General features: G+C 33.6%; 1 protein-coding gene across 2 annotated transcripts in view; it reads right to left on the bottom strand.

Moving 5' to 3' along the window:
- Window positions 1-15,247, bottom strand: part of KLHL1 (kelch like family member 1) — a gene marked incomplete at both ends in the record, with an annotated part of 209,563 nt that overhangs the window by 20,444 nt on the left and 173,872 nt on the right. For both annotated transcript variants that reach the window (XM_082060226.1, XM_082060227.1), the window contains 2 exons: window positions 842-1,004; window positions 14,821-15,045. In XM_082060226.1, the coding sequence (XP_081916352.1) occupies window positions 842-1,004; window positions 14,821-15,045 (388 nt within the window). The remainder of the gene's footprint in view (window positions 1-841; window positions 1,005-14,820; window positions 15,046-15,247) is intronic.

The following is a 15,247-nucleotide window of genomic DNA, read 5'->3' as shown; positions in this document are numbered from 1 at the left end:
AAGTAAGACAAATGATATCCTAAAAGTGCGTATTTCTGCCATTGACCATAAGGTAAGTTTAGGACTGTTGGATCAATTGTAGTTGTCTATACAAAAATATCTGAATTTAGGTGTGATGAATTCCTCCCCTACCTCTAAATTATTGTGGTTCACATCATATTCCTTTTAGCTACATAGCTAAGAGCAAGTACTTCAAAACTAATAAGCAGCAAGTAACACAAAATATCACATTACTGTAAAATGAGTTTTAATAAATGCCACATTAAAATTTTAGAAATGGAAAATTAAAAAAGAGAAACTTAGAATCTGAACACAATTAGAATTACATGTGTAATGCAGTCTGACTGGTTTGATGAGGATCAAATTTCTGTTTAATTCCTGTGTGATTGTGGTTGCCCTCAGACAAAAAACGGTTTCATGGGTCAATGTTTAGCTGAAATAAGGTACAAGCTGTAGATAAAACAAATCTTATCACTTGGTACATGACTATATGAGATGGATAAACTCAGTTTGGTAACTAGAACTAACATATACAACACATAGAAGTCAGATGAATCAACTGAAAATTTGTCCTGAATTGGCTTATACCATACACAATGAAATTTCAGGTCTATATTCTTAAGCATTTTATATAAATATTAAACAAAAATAATGTGGAAAAAATCTATAAATTACTTACTTCAAATAAATGTAAGAGCCATGAGATATAAGAATGTATGCACAACTGTTTTAAAAGATAACCTCTATTACAATATGCTAAAAGTTACTAACTACTGTGTGTCACAGTTATTCATCCCTCTACGAAATGTGTTTCAACTGTATATAAGAATACCCTACTCACTTGCCATTTAATGCTGCTACTCCAACAGTGCTTCTGGCAATTGACATACTTGCCACAAATGTCCACTGCTGACTTTGAGGGTCCCACCTCTCAACTGTATTCAGGTAACTCCAGCCATCATGTCCTCCAACTGCATAAATAGGCCCTTCAAGCACTGTAACTCCTGAAATGGAAGAGAGAATGAGAGACAGCAAAAGTAAGTTTTCTCTATAAAGAGTTAAATATATATAAATATATATATATATAAATAAATATATATATATATTCAAATTGCAGTGAACAAGTGAACAACTTGAATATTCAAAGTGAAAATGGAAACACTGATTTCAGATTTGATTAATTAAGGATTAACAAACAGGAATAAAATGAATGCCACTCCACATGGCTTTATGAAAAATAGCTCTTGTCAAACAAAACTAATTTTATTCCTTCAGAAGATTGATTGCTTCACATAATAACCTGTCAATGATGTGATAGTCTTAGATTTTTGTATACCAGGGGTGTCAAACTCATTTTCACTGGCGGCCACGTCAGCCTCACGGTTGTCTTCAAAGGGCTGAATGTAATTTCAGGACTGTATAAATCACAGAATCACAGAATGCTAAGGGCTGGAAGGGACCTCGAAAGATCATCCAGTCCAATTCCGCCACTGGAGCAGGAACACCTAGATGAGGTTGCAAATGTAGGAATAGTTACATTTATGCAGTCCTAAAATTACATTCGGCCCATAGAAGGCAACCGCAATGCTGATGTGGCCCCCAGTGAAAATGAGCTTGACACCCCTGGTGTATACTGTTTAACTCGATATCTCCTAACATTTGGATTATGGATTAGCTCTTTAGGATATCAGTAGAGCACATTCTAAATAAATTATGGACTGGATACCTGATAGATCTCAAATTATTGTCAACCTACGGGGCATTTCACTGAATGGAATTGCTTCTACCAGAGTTTCACAGGGAAAAGAAAGAAGTCTGATTTTTTCAGCTTTTTTATCACTTATGTAGAAGAAAAGATATAATTTTTCACTATCGGGAAGCTTAGTGGACTGACACAAAATCAAAATATATATTCAAAGGCTTGATCAAGCAATTTGCAGTGAGCAACTTAAGCTACTTCATCAATTTCCTTATAAAAAAAAGAAATAGCAAGAGAATGGGTACCTTCACAGGAAAAAAATGTTGAATATGTAAGGATTCTTTTGTCTAGTGAAGAAAAGTAAAACTGAATGGAATAGAAATTGAAGTAGGAAACATTTAAATAAGAAACAAATTTTTAACTACGAGAGTTTTTAATCACCCATTCAAAGGAACTGATGAATTCTTTATCTCACAGTATCTTCAGCTTAGAAAGCTCTGGAAAATAAGTTATAGCTAAGCCTCATTTGTTACAATACAGTCAGCTCAGTAATTCCACTCTATGAATCCAAGATTTCAAATGAGCATTGTTCTGCAAAACTCAGGCTAAATCCAATCCTATTCCGAAGTCAGTGTCTTTTTTTTTTTTTTCTTACTCCATTGCACATGATTCAAAAAGTCAGAAAACAGTAGATCATTAAAGTTTCAGAGAAAGGGTTTATTTTTTTCTCGCAGAATAATCTTTCATTTAAAACAATGTAAAGTTTCTACTTTCTGTGGAGAATTGTGTTTTATTCTATTTCAGAAAAGTCATTTGTTCAAAACTTGATTTGACATTAAAAGCTGTATTTATCAATGAGTTTGGACAAGTCTTATCTCAGTGTTGACAGAAAGTGTTCTTGCACTTTCAGTGTCAGTTTTGTTTTGTTTTGTTTCAAACTTGGGAACAAACAAAACTACTAACACTTACTGAAATTTTCTTTCTTATAAAGACTGACTCTCATCATTTTTCTGTAGCAGCTTCTGCAAACTCATTCCCCAGTTCAGGTACAAAAAACTTATAAATGCTTTTTATTCAATCACACGTTTCAGCCAGCATTTTTCCAGAATATTAAAGCAGATATTAAATTGAACGCATGATCTATATAGCTCAATATCTTATCTCAGAACACAACCAGTAGCAAACATGTGGGAAGATGTATCTGTGTTCACACTGAAAAATGGGAGATAATATGCTGTAGTTGTGGGATGTTGTTTGGGGGTTGTTTGTTTGTTTGTTTTTGTTTTTTTTTCTGTTTGTTTGTTTTAGTTTTATTTTTTCCCTAATATCTGATTGCTAGAAATATACTTAAATACTGAACAAAGCCATTTACATTGTCAAAAAGGTATGTGCTAAAATTTGTTTTAATGACACTGTACTCTCTAGCTTTTCATGTACATACTCTTCACTTAATAAATAATAATAAATAATTAATATAATAATTTAAAATAACAATAAATAATTAATAAAAAAGTAATAATATTCAATTTAAGTTTAGGTATGTGAATGTTTCTATACACATACATGCATATATAATCGGTGTCTAGATAAACACACAAACCCTCTCTCACCTTTACTTATAAGCAAAGTTGTACTCTTATGCAATGAATTACAAAGTGAAACTATGAATGTCAAAACACATCATCAGTTTTGAAATTTTCACTTTTGCTTCCTTGAACAGCTTGTTGTCTCTTTCATTAGAACACAAAACGTTGTCCTCAATTTACTCTTTTTATCTCATTCACTATTTTACACTTTTTGTCATGTCCTTTAATATCTGAGTTTTATTCCCAGCTGTTTTCCTTCTGTAAATTAAACCATCCTAATTTTTCCAGTCACGTATTGTAGAAAATTTGCTTTCTTCTTAATACTGTTTTTCCTGCATTTTCATGGATTTTTAGTCTTATTTTTTAATGACAATGAAAACTGATAAGCTCACTGCATTGATATAATGGGTTTTCTCTCCACATTTCCTGTTGTACTCTTTAAACAGGCTTCATATAGAAAATAGTCTTTAGTGACCTCTCTATTATGAGAAATGTACTGGGTTTATACAATGCATGTAGAACCCTGTAAGATGCATAATTCTTTTAGAATTTTCCCCTTATGTCTTTTACTTTTCATTTACCACTTGCTGTTTTGTTATGAATTCAACTGGCATTTAAGGTTCACCAGAGTGTTCTCTGAACTTGCCTGAATAACTTCCACATACTTTGCAATGTTGATGTTCAATTCCATTTCCACATAAATTAATGTTACACTGACACAAGGAAATGTTGCAGTTAGAAAACTGTCAAAATAAAAACGTTAGTTTGATGTGAGATTCATGTCATGCTCCTCTGCCAAAAGGTGTGAATATAGTTACAGCTACACCTATGAAGAAATCTGGAAGTTTATTTTGCTTGGAAAATTTTAAAGGATTCAACATAAGATTGCCTGTTTGAGTTTGCCAGTTTGCATTCCTTCTATAAGAGGAAAATTTACTGACAAAGCTAGAGGAAAATCAGGACCATGACAGAAGGGCTTCTGTACAAAACAAATCTATGCTGCTGACTACAGTACATATTAGCTTGCTATGGGTTTACACTTTTTAAGTCTCTTCTCTATAGAATACCTAATACATTGACATCCTTACATTTGTTCCTTAAGAGATGGAACAGATTGAGAAACCTGTAGCCACAGCCAGTAGTGAGTTCCTCTAATGGTACACCCATGAAAACTAGCGGATGCAGATGTTGTATATGAAAAGAATGTAAATAGCATGGACTAATTTCAGAAATAATTATAAAAAGAACCATTAAAAATCTGGAAAATCTGCTGGAAATGCCATAAAAGATATAGGGTTTATCAAGATATTTTTTCCAAGAGATAGTCCAATCCTATTGTATAAGTACGTGCATTAAAAAAAAAAAAAAAGTACTATTAACAGTCTAGATGTAAGATGAACGATAAGATCGAATGACTAGAATTAGTAACCTGTTAAATTAAGCCTTGGAACAATATTCTATATTTTAAATAAACCTGGTAAGGTTTTATTGGAATGATGAATTTAGGAGTGTACCAGTTTCTGGGTTGCTTGAAGTTTTCGTATCTACACTGATACACTTTTAGACAGACATGCTCAAACTCCTTGAGGTGGTATGTCCTCTAGGCAGAAAGGATGGGGAGATATTCTGTGTTTCTCTTGCAGAAACTCAGTCTACATGATCACAGCAGTACCTTCAGGCCATAAATCTATGAGTCTATATAAATTTGCTAAACTTTGGAATGGATATCACAGTCTCTTTAACTTTGGTATAGACTTTCTCTTTCAGTATTTGTTCTGGATGGAATCTGTCTTCTTTTCCCAAGTCAACTACTCTGAAGGCTGGATAGACAAACCCATCAAACTGATAATTGCAGAAGGACTATTGATGACAGGTTGAAATGACAGAAGTGTAAAATTTAGCACATAATTTAATATAATATGACATAGAGAGTGAGATTTGAGGCCTCTATTGTGAATCTAATTGCATAATATATTTTTAAATTTCTTTTTATTTAACAGTATATCTTACAGGAAAATTTAGTGACTCATAGAGACAGCTCTAATGTTTCCAAAGCAAAAACATTGTACTTAAATTCTAGACATCTTTATAAGAGTCAAGAAAATAAATAAATTAAGATGCACCTTGCAATACTGGTGAAACAAGTACTCTTGATTAGACTTTGTAACATTTGGAAGCAGCCAAAAATATATTTTCAATAAATTTTCCATTAATCTTGTTTAAGACGTCTTTTTTTTTTTTTTTTTTTTTTTTAAATTAATTAATAGTTCCTTTTAACAATGGAAAATTGAAACTGAATAATCACTCTCAAAATATTGTCGTCTCAGGTCATTGCTACTGCAGAGCTGCTGTAAGGTTTGCTGAATGCCTACAGATTTTTGTTATTAATGGGATATGCATATATGGGTATAATTAAAACTTAGGAAAGTAGAGTTGAGTGTTCAAGATATAAAATACATGGCTTCAACCATAAAATAATAATTTTATGAATAATTTTATGAAATAACTTGATGGTCATTTTAATCAAATAAAATCAATAAAATCAATAAAGGCTGTTATGCCTGTGCTGCAATGCCAATAAAAACCTTTCATTACCTCTTCACTATTAAAGTGATATTCAATATTTGTTAATAACAATACATAATGACATATATATAATATTGGAGGTGGAAAAAACTTACTTCATACATATGTGAGACAGCTATGCCTGTGTGACAGAAAAAGCAACTAAAGAGAAAAAGCCACAAGTAAAATGCCAGGGCAAATATAAGCGGGCAAATTCTCATCAATCAGTAACTTATTTTGGCAGAAATGTTTCGGGGTTTTTTCTCTTCTTTTTCTAGGTACTCATATATTTTTGGGTTTGGTTTGGTTTGTTCTTTGTTTTTTTTTTTTTTTTTTTTACAATTATTAAAAACAGCATGAAAACACTTTTTACTCAGAGGACTGCCTATTGTCTCATAGGTCACAACAGTCTCCTTGACTTTCCCCCATTCTTAGAGTGAAGCTGATGATATTGATTCTGTTTTGCTGATGATTTCTCCTAAAAGGAAGAATGCCCAGAAAGAGACATTCACTCTTGCCTGGCATGGTGATGATAGGAAGCAGGAGAAATACTGACTGTGAACCCTTAATATACTCAGCTTTCTGGTTAAGAAAGTAAAACATCTCCAGATTAGGCAGTTACATCCTGAAAGACTGGACTAACTGGACCAGTTTCCCTTTCTTCTATATGCAGCAGCAGCTTGTTTACTTTCAACCACTTTCAGCTTACTTTTCAATACAAATATCCCATGGGAATGCTAAGATGATACCAATTTAGTCTTAAAGAGTATGCTGAAAATGAAAATACCATTAAAGGCTGCTGAAACAAATCTGTATTTCTTCTCTAAATCTCTCTGCTTATTCTGTTACTACCATCATCCTCTCCACTCCTTTTATTTCACTGCTTTTCTATCGTCTTTCTCTCATCCATATCAGCTAGGGGGTATTTCTACACATTTCTTGGGTAATGACACATTACCTGACAAGATCCAAAATCCATTCTGAGAGAATGAAAACATAATACTGAAAAAATCAACATCTAAACTTCATTTCAGTTGATGAAATGATTTTGATTTAAAATGAAGAAATGAGGCCAACAAGTCCCTCAAATTTTATGAAGTCAGCTTCACAGATTTAGTGAGACATATGTTTTTGGTTTTGTATTTAATACTAAATATAATAATAATAATAAATAAAATATTATTAATAATAATGATAAAATTAAATATATCAAAATTCAAGTTATAAATAAATACATTTTAAAAACTGCTAAATGAGATGACACTTTTTAATCTAAGTGTGGAACTGCTTAAATTAAATCATAACAGTGAAATAAAGCAATGTAAAAATGAAAATCCCAATATTACTGATGACATTCTTTTAAGAAAACAAATTGGTTCATTGAATCATCACCAACTGATTAGATTCAGTGATGCACTTCAAAATGAAATAGTTGTTTAAGAACAGCTGATAAATGTAAGATACAATGACTAAAATTTATGAAATGTGTTAACTGATTGTCTTCAACAAGCAACATCTCAAGTTATTTAAAAATACTGTTAAAACTGACAAAAATAATAATTTGGTGAAGTCCTGTGTATTACTGTCTTCTGATCTTGCATCAGTCTTAAAAGAAAACTGATTGAGAAACATGAGAAACATGGTGTTCAGCTGGCTTTAGTTCTGTTCCCATTGTCCTATGGTAGTTGAAGACTCCTAAAGTCACTTACAGTAGATCTGTCACAGAGTGGCTGACGTTGGCAAACAACTCTGGAGATCGTCTAACCAACCCCACTGCTCAAAGTCACCTACAGTTACCCAGGACCACATCCAGATGGCTTTTAAATAGCTCTTAGGACAGAGACTCAACAGCCTCTCTGGGCAATCTATGCCAATGTCTTTTACATTTAGATGGCATTTCCTGTATATCAGTCTGTATTTCACTTGATATCACTGAAGACACCATGGATCCATTTTCTTATCAGGTGTTCATATACATTGATAAGAACTTCCTGAACCTTCTCTACTCCATCCTAAATAGTCCCAGCTCTCTCAGATTTTCCTCATGTGTGAGATGCTCCAGTCCCTTAATCATCTTTGTGGCCCTTTGCTGGACTCACTTGAGTAAGTCAATATCTCTTTTGTACTGGAGAGCTCAGAACTTGATGCAGCACTCCAGGTGTGTCTCTTCCCTACTGAGTGGCAGGGAAAGTTTGTCTCCCTCATCCTGCTTGCAAGACTCCTCCTAATGCAACACAAGATACTGTTCATTGCCCCTGCTGGAAGCATGCATTATTAGCTCTTGTCCAACTTCTTGTCCACCAGGATCCCTAAGACGTTTTCTGCAGACTGCTTTCCCATCAATTAGCCTCCAGCCTTTACTTGATCCTGCCCCACTGAGGGTGTCTTCCTGCTGCCAAACTTTCCCTCTGGTTTCAGGGACCTGGGATTCCCAAATTCTGTCTTAAAGACTGAGACAAAGAAGACATTGAGTACCTAAGCCTATTCTGTAGTTTCTCACCAGGTGCCCTGCCCCAATCAGTAGCAAGACCACATTTTCCCTAGTCTTCATTTTGCTATTGAAAGACCTGAGGAAACATCTCTTGTTGGCGTCCCAGCCATACACCAGATGCAATTCAAAATGAGCTTTGGCTGTCCTAACCTGGTCCCTACAAGCTCTGTATTTCTTCTGGATGACTTGTCCATTTTCTACCTCTTGCGTGCTTCCTTTTCCAGTTTGAGTTTAATCAGAAGCCCTCAATCCATCTATGTAGGCCTCCTGATACCTTTTCTTAATCTTCTGCACATCAAGAGGGAACTTTCCTGAGCTTAAAGGAGGGGATCCTTGAAAAATCAACCAGCTCTCCTGGGCCACTCTTTTCCCCAGGGCTGTATTCCCTGGAGTTACGATCACAGAGCCCACATATATTGCCCTCAGTAGAGTTTCTGGGCCACTTTTGTGGAAGCTGCTGCACAAACTGTTGAATCTGTTGGCTGCTTCTATTACCTGTGCTCAGACCCACCTATCAATGAAATCCCACAGCCTGATTCTTGCATAATGTCATCTAAGAAGCCAAGCTGTAGAAGTTGTAAGCAATGCAGCAATATTCAGTCTCACCATTAGGTAGTGCTTACACCATATGTTTAAAAAAAATACAATGGGTAGTAGTGATAAGGTAATAACCACCCCCAAGCAAATAAATAAATACACCCTTTATGTTACAGCACACTGTGTCATATATGAAGAATTCAAGACCATGTTGTGTCTTGTAAGAGGAATTCAATATTCAAGCATTACTGGTACTTATGGTTTGCTCTCAGAGTTTAGATGCCAGAACTTCTATGTGATTTTTATGTCACACATATGGATTTATGAGTAGTCCCAAAGGTGTTTCTTTTAGACTTTCCATCACACAGAACTGTGGGCAGTACATCTCACATCTGTATCAAAACCTGTACAGAAGTTACTGAACAGTCCATGATAACCGCAAATGGCAATACCACAATAGAAATCTTGAGGGACACATTCTACCAAGCTCAGAAAGCAAAATATTTTCCAGTAAAATTGATGAAACAAGACTATTCTCTCTTCTGAATGTTCCAGGTCATTTGTTTTAATAGAAAAAAAAAAAAAATCAATTTCATTTTAAGTAGTGTATGTTGAAATGTCAGAGTTCCAATCCTATTAGCACACTGTACATTTCCTCCTTCTTAAAGAGCAAAGGTACTGAACTCTATATACATTTCATTTTTTTCTAAATGGTGCAGTCAATTTCTGCATGTTCTCTTGAGATGAGATTATTCATCTTGTAGTCAAGATACTGACCAGTGTGTTAGAAGATCACAATTTATCTTGACTTCAGGAAACAGGCTCCCATGTTCACTGTAAGTGTCCTACACTAAATGGATGTCAGAGTACATAATTTTATTTTCTGTGTTCTACACCCACTAGATAATAAATATCCATCTAGATTTACACTTGGAATGTATATAATGTTTTTATTAAAATATATTTTATAGAACAGGTTTTTTTCCTGTTCCTAAATGAGAAAATTTCCAGCTGACACTTGAAGAATTATTGTCATTAAGCAAAATATGCACAAGAATAATATTGTCATCTCTTTCACAACTGTTTACTAAGAGAAGAGAAAGGACACAAGGCCCTCATAGCTCTTCTTCCTTCACCTCATCTTCAACAGTTTGACAAAAACACTTTAAGTAAAAAAAAAAAAAAATCCTCTTGGATTTAATGTTCCACATGATACTCATGCTGTATTGTTGTTTGCTGAGAAAAGCAATCATACATGCAGAAAGGGAGGCTTTTATTGTAAGAGAATTACATTACATTTATCTGAATAAAGAAACTGGAAAACGGTGGAATCAGATCTTATATTTTTTTATTTGTAGAAAATAATAATTCTAGCAATGAGGGACTAATTTATCCTATCCATCTTCTAATGAATTATTTTCGTTTTCATGACATTCTGAACAGTTTGGCTTTGCTAGTTTGCATGCAGTGACTGGAATGCTGAGACTGGAAACCCAGCTATGAGGATTTCTTCTAGGAAATGAAATAACATTTTTTTCTTAATAGGAGATTTGTTTTCAGTAATATATTGATCTGTTAGGTGCAATAAGTACAGTAGAAAGAAATCTTAATGTTTCCTTGAAAACAGTGAAAACCTTAGTAGCTCAACGATTGTTATTTATCCAGTCATAAAGAAGTGAGTACCTATTAAACTTTATTTCCAGCAATAAAGATGCTTCTTTTGAGGAATAGGTATAGTCTTAATTTAAAAGGGTCCTGGCAAAATTGCTGTTCATTAATACAACCAGAAACTGGCAGATTCCTGAACCAAAATATGTTGAAAATACTAACAAAAAATCAAATTGTACAGACAAAAAAACCCAACCAACCAACCAACCAACCAACCAAACAAACAAACAAAAAACCCCCAAAAATATAAAAACACAAGAAATAAAGATAATAAGTTGCAGCACCACCATGGTAGGTACTACATACTAGGAAGAACAATCTTTTTTTACCTGGAAAATTATTCTCCTAAGCATTTAGATATAGGAATTTATGAAAGCAAACAGTGTTATTTTTTAGTTAAATGAGATCTAAAAATGAATACTGTCCAGTATGCAATGTCAGGCATTTTCCTTTCGATTGCCTTCACAAAGCTATGTAGCAAAAACTATTATGTCTAATTAGGTGCTAAGATCTGTACAGTTTCAATTATTTATACTTGGAGATTGGAATGGGATTTTTAAATTACTTTGCTGTGATGTTACAAAACATTGGAACACTGCCTATAATATTTCTAACTCTGCATTTCCTTATCTGCATTTCACACAGTGAAATTTTTAAAAGTGACAGTTTTTATAAAATAACAGGAAATATAGTTTCATACTGACAATTTTGGATATGAAATGACAAAGAAAAGAAATTCTATAGTGTTAGATTTACTGTAGTCTCTGCATTTTGATATTTGTAGAGACACAGAATTTTAACTGGGGAGGACAAACTTGTATCCATCAACTAATATTTTAAATGAGAAAATTACCTTTTAAGAAAAGGGTAGACACATGCTGTATCATGACATTGAAGGTATGGAGACAAATAAATCAGTGAGTATTAAACTTGATTAAGTAACACCCAGTTTTTACTTCACCATTTTAAGCTCTGCATTTATTTATCTTCCAGGTATCTGTAAATGTATAAAAATCTCCTTTCTCACTCACATCCACAGAAGCATACTTTGACAATTTTGTACTAATTATAACTAACATTGCTGCTTTTCCTTACTCTGTTCTTGCCCTCTCTAAGTCTTAAACCGCTTTTCTTCCATATTATTGTTGTTAACAAAAATAAAATTTCCACAACCATAATCGTAACTGGTTGTGAAATACAAGTATAGTTCTTTGGATGCTGCATACAGGGATGCCATAAGCCAAACTGAGAATTTAGTATGTGATAAACTGGAGAATTAGACCTGACCTAACCTTCTTGGTGAATATTCAACAACACATTGTTGAAACTACCTATTCCTATGTTTCTTCACAGGCAGGTATCAAGGCCAATTAAAAGAATTATAAAAAATACCCCTGCCCTCTTGGGTCAGACGGTATTATACTGACATGTTAACATAATGCAAAGGTACAGAAATAAAAATCTGCCTGCTGTTGCCTCTTTATTTACATTCAGTTTTGTAGATCAGATACCAGATTTTCAACCCTGCCATGCTATTATCCAGAGAACCTGACTCAGAAATTATTATAAGTGTTTCTATTACAATTTGTAGCTCTTTAGTGAATTGGGTCATGATCTACTACTTACTAAGGGTGCACAAGGTACTTAATAATTCAGAAAAAAAAATCCCCTTAATACTCCTGATGATTAAGAGAAAAATGCAAAGCAAAAGCCTAATATACATGCAAATCAATATTGCACAGAAAACACTTTAAAAGACACAGGTCTTCTGTCAACAAACAGAAAAAGCTGGAATGACATATTTCCCCTGAGACTTCAACATTAACAAATAACAATAATTTAACTATGTAGAGGTACACGGTACTAGTCAATATTGCATAATAGAAAGATTTTCAAACTATTCTCTAAACAGCTGCTTCTGAAAGGGTAAACAACACAGCTATGTCAAACCATTGCTGTGCTGTCTATGTTGAAGAACTCTACTTAATGCTTAAATGGTTATAGGTTTGGGTGGTTTTGTTCATTTGGGGGTTTTGGGGTGGTTTTTTGGTGTGTTGTTTTTTTTTTTTTTTTGGTTGGTTGGTTTGGTTTGGGTTTTGTTGTTGTTTTTGTTTATGTTTTGTTTTGTTTTCATATCTGTGGCTATGCACAGGTATCACCACATAGAGAAGGAGACCACACATTTCTAGCATAGTATTGCCTTGGGAGATGTTGATGTACCCAGGAAGATTTAGCACTGCATAAAAGCAAGATATTTCCAACACAATCTTGACTCAAAGAACCTTTTTGCAACAGGATACGAGCCTGTGCTGTTCTCCATTCCCATCATATTATTAAATTATTGCTAGTGAATAAACTTTTTTACAAGAATGTAAATGAAGAAAGGACAGATTCAGGATAGGAACTGTTTTTTTCACGTTACACAAATAACAAAATGACAGACATTTTTCTTTGTACTCATGAAGCAGATATACAATATACACATGTGTTCTTCATGACTGAAAGTATGACTGTCAATATGTCAACGTCCAAAAGCATCTCAGGTTTCCTGCATGAGAAGAATATACTGCAGATTTAACATGTATAGAACAGATCAAACCCACAGCTCTGTTGATTTAAGCTTGATTTGAACAGATATGCTCATTTGCTCAGAGTATTTATATGTCCAACAACTGAGCTGTACACATCTGAAAATATGGAATGTCATTGCCTGATGCAGTAGAATTTGGTCTGTACTATACAGCCATGAAAGACTGTATTATTTTCAGGGTGATTATTGAAGTTGGTTGATTCTTTCTTTTAAAACAAACAATGTGGAATGAGCACATCCAGAGCTATTGATCAAAAGCATCTGTGGAATTATCAGTCCAAAATGATGCATATTTTTTGAACTGATCACAAGGAGTTTTTGATCATGGTGCCACCTCTGTTGTCATGGGAAAAGTTTTTTCTCTATCAAGAACTCTCTAATGTTTTATTAATTCTTTCCTGTGTTATGAAGTTTTTTGCACTTTTATCACCCTTGGGAATACCATTGAAACTAATAACAGATTCCGTAAAATTCTGGAACACTGGTAAAAAAGACATTATGTGTGTTTCTGTAGCATTATAATTAAATTTAAACTTAGGGAACAATTTCCAATAAGAGAGCTATTTAGTGTCCTGATGCCATTGGACACAGCTTGTCATCACTACTTTTTGTTGTAAAACATGTTTAATAGCAAAAATGCATTATGCTAGCCACTGCACAAATGCATATTATGATGTAAGTGCCAAATAGTGGGGGGAGAATTAGGTATGGAAAGCACTTTCGTTTTGTGAGATACAGATACAGTGGTATATTAAAGGACTTGCTGCTGATTGTAACTCAAGGGAATGGACATGATAATCTAGCCTGTCTTTTCTGTATCTATTATTTATGATGTTGTTATCATTCTATCACACCAAGTGATTTTAGCAGAACAGAGAATGAACAGTTCCATTTTCTATACCTTATATAAGTTATATTCTGCTGGGTATGTTCTATAGATTCTAAGTTCCTTTCTTTTTAAGTGAGAAACACTCATCATTCCATAGTTAAAATAAAAAAGGGTATTTTTTAAACATCAAAAAAATATTTATGTAATAAATTAGACATTTTTCCTATTGTATATATATGATATGGATAATAGTTTTTTTTTCAAGGAAACAATATAATTTTCTTTTGCTTAGTTTAAAAGCAATTAAAAAAAGAAATAACCAAACATATATTTCTTTGAGTAGAGAACAGGGATACAACGTATGTTGATTAACGCTGACAGTGGTATGGATAATACTATTAAAAAAAATAAATAACAACAAAAACTTATCTGAAAACAGGCTATGGAGAAATATGCTTTCAGTCATAATTAAACTATTGCTACAAATATTTTGTAAAGTTCATCAGTCCATCACTGACATGGTGTTTATAGCCTTTGTTTCCTATCACACTGGATAAATGAAAAAAACATAATATTTGATTAAAAGCAAATGATACCTAGATTGTTCAATAAATAGAGATGTTCTTTTTCAAAATCAGTGCCCACAAAGCTGAATTTTCTCACTAACCTGTGTAATCTTCACGGTTTCTTTACTGGTTCCTCTGCTTTTACTGCTTATCCATTGGTGGTGGTTTTTTCGTTGTTGTTGGGGTTTTTGTGTGTGTGTTTGTGTTAGGTCAAAAGTTCTGAGTTTTCCATTACAAATTACATATCTGGAAAATTTTCTGTCTTTTTAAAATATTTTTTTTTCCTTACCTAAGCCATGCCTGTGTGTTGACATTGGTGGTAACACAGTCCAAGCCTTGGTCTTTGGATTGTAACATTCAACAGTGTTTAATGTCTTTAAACCATCGCGGCCTCCAATGACAAACAGCTTGTCATCGATGACAGCAACACCAAACTGAAGCCTCCTGCCATTCATCACTCCAGCCTGGATCCATATATTTGTTCTGAGATCATACTTTTCAATAGTTGTAGCACCTGGTGAGACAAAATAGGATAATGTAAACAAAATATAAAAAATTGGCTTTGGCTCACCTTTTTTCTTTATAGAAGAGTTAAAACTTTAATATTTTTTTTTTATTACTTCCAACATCTTGACAAATACTTTATGTTTCTTTAGATAAAGTAGTCCCTGGAATATATATGTGTTTGTGTATATATACTAATATATATATATATA

The sequence above is a fragment of the Streptopelia decaocto genome, assembly GCF_964273445.1.
Source record: "Streptopelia decaocto genome assembly, chromosome: 1".
Classification (NCBI taxonomy): Eukaryota; Metazoa; Chordata; class Aves; order Columbiformes; family Columbidae; genus Streptopelia; species Streptopelia decaocto.
This window is presented reverse-complemented; position numbering and strand designations above follow the sequence as displayed.